General features: G+C 39.7%; 1 protein-coding gene across 1 annotated transcript in view; it reads right to left on the bottom strand.

Moving 5' to 3' along the window:
- The window catches only part of LRRC36 (leucine rich repeat containing 36), a 37,832-nt gene continuing 31,832 nt past the window's right edge, over positions 1-6,000 (bottom strand). Inside the window, exons 11-14 of the mRNA XM_059044327.2 lie at positions 5,786-5,931; positions 4,868-4,991; positions 2,167-2,281; positions 1-876 (exon numbers count right to left, since the gene is read on the bottom strand). Coding sequence (XP_058900310.1) covers positions 651-876; positions 2,167-2,281; positions 4,868-4,991; positions 5,786-5,931 — 611 coding nt within the window. The 3' untranslated portion in view covers positions 1-650. The remainder of the gene's footprint in view (positions 877-2,166; positions 2,282-4,867; positions 4,992-5,785; positions 5,932-6,000) is intronic.

Genomic DNA, 6,000 nt, shown 5'->3' with positions numbered 1-6,000 from the left:
TCTGGACACGCAGGCTCAGTGGCCATGGCTCACGGGCCCAGCCGCTCCGCGGCATGTGGGATCTTCCTGGACCGGGGCACGAACCCATGTCCCCTGCACCAGCAGGCGGACTCTCAACCACTGCACCACCAGGGAAGCCCTCTCTAGGCTTTTATTTAGGCCTGTTTGGTACCAATGTCAAGCTTTGAGCTCCATCACACAACTAAACTGTTGGCTGCTCCAGGAAGACAACAGACCTTGTCACCTTTTCACTATGGTGGGAGAAAACTCAAAACACATTTGATGAACTGATCAATAGAGGTTCTCCAAAATTTCTGCTAACACAAAACATACCTGGCCATGGATGTTCTTTCTAAACTTCCTACTACACAGTTTCAACTGACACTGTCTAGTGTTTTTTTCTTTTTGACATTTTCTGCCAAACGTTTCTATGTGATATGATGCCTAGGACTAAGTGCCAACTATTTATGTGGGCAGAAGGAAGGAACGACTTGATAGGAGGAGATAAAAAGAAATTAAAAGGACCAATATAGTCTAATTAAAATAAGATTTTTTTTCTTAATCTTGTGAGTGAATACCACCATACTAGTGGCAATGACACTGAGAGCCCCGTGGGGCTGAGAGGGAAGCTGCAAAAAAGGTGTGCAGTGCTAGCTCCATAGACTAGGCTCTGGGACAGAGTCTGAAACACTCTGTATTAGATACTGACCCGTATCATGTGCCACTGGTGAGGAGGAAGGCAGCGTGTTTTTCCCAAAGGGTGATGATCTCCCCAAATGATGACTCTTCTCAGGAGGCAGGAGTGCTTTCCCAGAATAACCTTTTTGCTCTTTAGTCAGCTGCTGCAGCAGATACTCATTAGTTACCACCAGGGATCTGAGGCACGGGGAAAAAAGACAGTCATGAAGTCATAAAAGCAAAGTAGTTGCCATTCTGACCTGACATGTTTGCTAAAGATAAATGTAAAAAAATTTAAAAATAAAAATAAATAAATGTAAAATGAAGTAACATCTTTAAATAGAAAGAACTGTCTGATTTATGAGTTGGTTATTTTAAAAGCAGACGGACAGTTTATTTATTCATTGCAGTTCTGTTTACGTTCCAGACTGACTGTAGCAATAACATAGCTCACATTTTATATAGTGATTGTTCTGTTCTTTCCAAAGCACTTTCATGATGAAGTAAGTAGATGCACTGGGAGACTGGCACCTGACCAGGCCTCCAATTTCTATCCCCAAATCTTAATTTCTACTTCTTCTAATCTATCCTGCCTCTGCAATTAAACTAATGGTGCTAGTCATGACTGTATTCTTGGACTCTGTATTCCCATGTAATGTTGGAAGCTATCAGAGACTGCCCCTCCCCGCCAGAAAAGATGCATGCACAATGCTATTCACTGCAACACTATCTGCAACAGCAAGATACTGTAATGTCCATCAGTAGAGGACTAATTAAATACACAGGGGAGTCCTATGCATGTATAAATAGGAGTGAGAACTAACTCTATACACCACTGTGAAATGATTTCTAGATAAAATGTTAAAGCAACATTATGCCTCTTTTTATATAATAGAGGGGGAATACAAATACACACCCACACCTGCAATGGAAGGCTGGTGGGAACGAAGGAAAGAATAGAGGAGACAGGTAAGGAAGCTAGATTTGTCTGAATTTATCTGATTTTGTGGATCTGACTTTGGGACCATGTAAGTTTTACATTAATTATACACAAGATTAAATAAAAATAATAAAAATATTCCCTATGAATCAAACAAAATGAAATGAATTGAACCTGTATATTGAATTGATGGTTTAACAACACACAGAAGAATTATGTCAATTTACTCTAAAATATAACATCACTAAAGATATATATCTTAATGTTCTCAAAGTGTGGTCCCCAGGCCAGAAGCAAGAGCATCACCTGGAAACTTACTAGAAATGCAAATTCTCAGTTCCCAACCCAGATCTGCTGAATCAGAAACTGGTGTGTTCTGGAAAGCAGTATTTTGATCCCTGAGCAAACTGGCCTGGATACAGGTGGTTTGCACACAGAATAGAGTTAATTTGAAAAGTATATAGATATTAACTTGCCAAGTAAAACAAAGGAGATAAAGGAAAGTAAATATCTGCTTCCAGAAGTCAGCTAGATGGACCCAGTCCTACCTCTGACTTTCGTGGAGAAGGGCCACTGTCTCCTCCAGCTTTTTCAGCTGGGCAAGCTCCTGGTTCAGGCAAGCCACCTGCATGTTCAGCTGTTGGTTTTTGCGCAGAAGATCATCTACAAAGGTTACAGTAGCCAGGGTGAGAGGATTCCAAGCGGCTAGTCTTTGAGCAGAGCTTGAGTGATCAGGCAGACATCTTGAAGAGTTGGGGGCCCCGCTGCACCCACCTCCACACTCCATTCACCATTCCGTCCCTTGGAGACAGCAGATATAGTGGCAAGAATATAGGGTTTTGCAACAGATATATCTGAATTAAAATTCAACCACTTAATCTTGCACGTTAGTTCATTTTTGTGAGTTTCACTAGAGCTAGTAACCCTGCCAGGTAGCAGCACTGTCATGAGGAGTCAGTGAGACATCTGTGCTCACATAGCATAGGCAGTCAACAAATATTTGGTCTCCTTGTATTCTCCATTTTAGTTCATGAATGTATGTCCTTCACTCTGTACAGAATATGTGAAAACATCTAGAACTGTGTCAGGCACATGACAATAGCTCAATGAGTGCTTTCAGAAACTGGATTTGTGGCCAAGGCATTCATATCTAGCTTTCCAAATATGTTGCCACTGCCTGCAATAATAAGGTAGGTTAAAGCACAGGAACTCTGGTCCTAAGCAAGTCAGTCTTCTAGAACAGTACTTAAACTTTAATATGCTTACAGATCACCTGGGGATCTTTTTAGAAAACAGATTCTGATTCAGTAGGTCTGAGGTGAGGCCAGATGTTCTATATGTCTAACAAGCTCCCAGGTGATGCTAATGTTGCAATGTGTGGCTCACATTTTGAGTAGCAAGGTTCTGGAAGGTGGAAATCAGGGCTGCAACAGCTGTATTTATCACCAGTAATCCAAAATAGAGAACTGGATCTCATGGCTGATTGAAAATAGGTATCTAGGGCTTCCCTGGTGGTGCAGTGGTTAAGAATCTGCCTGTCAATGCAGGGGACATGGGTTCGAGCCCTGGTCTGGGAACCAGATCCCACATGCCACGGAGCAACTAAGCCCGTGCACCACAACTACTGAGCCTGTGCTCTAGAGCCTGCGAGCCACAACTACTGAAGCCCGCGTGCCTAGAGCCCATGTTCCACAACATGAGAAGCCACTGCAATGAGAAGTCTGCACACCGCAACGAAGAGTAGCCCCCGCTTGCTGCAACTAGAGAAAAGCCCACGTGCAGCAACGGACACCCAACGCAGCCAAAAATAAATAAATTAAATAAATAAATTTATTTTTTTAAAAAAGAAAGTAGGTATCTAGTGAATAAACACCTATTTATTTTCAGTGCCGGTAAGTGGAGAATGATGTCTTGATTATTCAGGCTTATGAATATCAGATAGTGATGAGATTCAACTCTGGAAATTCAATGCTGATTTCCAAATCAAATTCCTCATTCAAATCCAAATACCCATAATGTTTGTGGGTGCTGAGCTAGAAGCTTGAAGTCGAGCTAGACTTAATCTACCTAAACTATACTAATAATAAAGTAGTACATATCAAGAATTCAATGGGATATTATTTTTCACTTATCATAATGGCAAAAAAATATAATACCCAGTGTTGGCAAGGGTGAAATGAAAAGGCATTCAAATATATACTTATTGCTGATATGAGTGTAAACTGAAACCATCTTTCTTGGGAATGATTTGGCAATGTGTAACAAAAACCTCAAAAATGTCCACATCTTTTGACCCACTAATTCTACTTCTAGGAATGTCTGCTAGGAAAATAGTCTAAAATGTACACAAAGATTTATATACACAGATATTAATAGCTGCATTATTTATCACAGCATAAATATTAGGACTGTCAGCTCCATCAGAAGAGAAGAAAGAGAATCTTAGAGAAACATTTCACTCTAGGATCTTTCTTCTATTTCAGATCTTTCAAATGTTTGGAAATTCTTAGAATTAGAATTATTTATAATATAAAAATGGCAGCTTTATTTATAATAGCTAACATTAAAAACAACTATATAGAGGACTGAATAGAGAAATATGGTATATTCATGTAACATTATAGGAAATGCCTGTGCTATTAAATTAATAACATTAGGTTGTAGAAATTAGATTGCCTAGGGTAGAGAGTAGCGGGAACTGAGTGCACAAGGGTCAAACTTTCTAGAGTACAGAAGTGTTCTGTATTTTGATTGGGATGGAGTTAAATGAATATATATATCTGTCAAAACTCATCAAACTTAAAATGTGTGTATTTTGTTGTACATAAATTAGTTTTTAAAAATCAAGACACAAATTTTAATTCTGAGTTAAATGTATGTATAGGCATATGGTGAAAGCAAATATACCAAAAACACTAATTGTGGTTATTTCTGGGTAGTGAGATTATATTTTCCTTATATTTTTCAAACTTTCTGTAAAGAACACGATCTTCTGCTATAATCAGAAAAAACAAGTGTCTTTCTCAAAAAGAATGACAATAATAACACATTTGTAAATGCTTTACACTGATAAAAGAGTAAATTCTTTTACTCTGGTAACTCAAGTCACCTGCATTACAACTCTGAGGCTAGATGGTTGTTTCTATTTAGGAAGCCATGTGAGTTCTGGATGACAAATCTTATTAAACGGGCCATCTATAAACAAGCGGTTGTCTTGGGATGCACCACACATTGCTTTCCTGAACTTACCAAAATTGTGGGACTGGTGCCCACTCACAATCGAGGTGGTAGCACCTTCCTCCAATTGCTGGATTTTTTCTGACAAAATGAGGTTTTCCTCCAGCACTCTGACCAGTTTTTGCTTCAAACTTTCCTTTAGATTAGAAAACAAAATACAAACACATTAAGAAACTGAAATTCTGAGGAGTGCTTTTAGAAAACTGAAAAAATCTTTCCTCTGTTTAGTGATAAACTGAATGGAGGTCAGCATCTCTCTTTCTCACTAGAATTTTAATTCATTGGTAAACATAGCTCAAGTGCAGCAAACAAATTTATCACATGCAGTTGCAATCTTTCCTGTGAGTTATCCACTACTCTTGCAGAACAAGTGGTTGTTTTGACAAGTGGCCAGCATCTGAGTCACCTATCTAAAGTTTCTAGAAACTAAACTGGATGCCTGAAAATCCTCTAATGTTAAGAAGAGGGGGAAAAAAAGCCTAAGAATATGAGTCCCTTCTTTCCCTCCCAGAGCCAGCAGCCTAACACTCTAGGAATGGCCCCTGGTTTAGGGCTCTCCATCAGAAGGGAGGAAAGATAATCCCAGAGACATCTAAATCCCCTCATCTGAATCAAACCATAACCTTCAAGAACATGGTCCTAAGTGTTTTCACTCTAGGGCCTTTATTTTTTTCTTTTTCCATTTCAAGTCTTTCCTTAGAATTTTTGGATTAGGGCTAGGATTAGGGAGTCATCCCTGCAAAATCTCCAAGCTGTCCCTGCAAGTTTTGTGTTCCAGATTTGCACAGACTGACTTTTCTATATTTCAGTTCAGAAACATCTAGGTGCTCATGGTAATGATGTTCTTTATGGCACAGACCTGTTCTAGTCTTGCTGCCCCATTCTTTTCTAGTAAAGGAAGAGTAGGAAAAGAAGACGAGAGCAGCATACCATGTCATTAGGGACCAGCTGCCCCATCTCCTTCAGTTCCATCTCCCTCTTGTGGAAGGCTTTTGATGTATCTTCAGGATGTGAGCGACACCACTGCTGAGAAGGAGCAGGGACTACCAAAGTCAGAAGCAGATCTCGGGCAGGACCTGCCAAAAATTCAGGTTGGGCACACAGGCCAATCTTAAAAGCTAAAGCACAGAATTCCTAGTCAATAA

This window comes from Kogia breviceps, chromosome 18 (assembly GCF_026419965.1).
Source record: "Kogia breviceps isolate mKogBre1 chromosome 18, mKogBre1 haplotype 1, whole genome shotgun sequence".
NCBI classification, from domain to species: Eukaryota; Metazoa; Chordata; class Mammalia; order Artiodactyla; family Physeteridae; genus Kogia; species Kogia breviceps.
The sequence above is the reverse complement of the archived record's forward strand: the minus strand, read 5'-3'. Positions and strand labels throughout refer to the sequence as shown.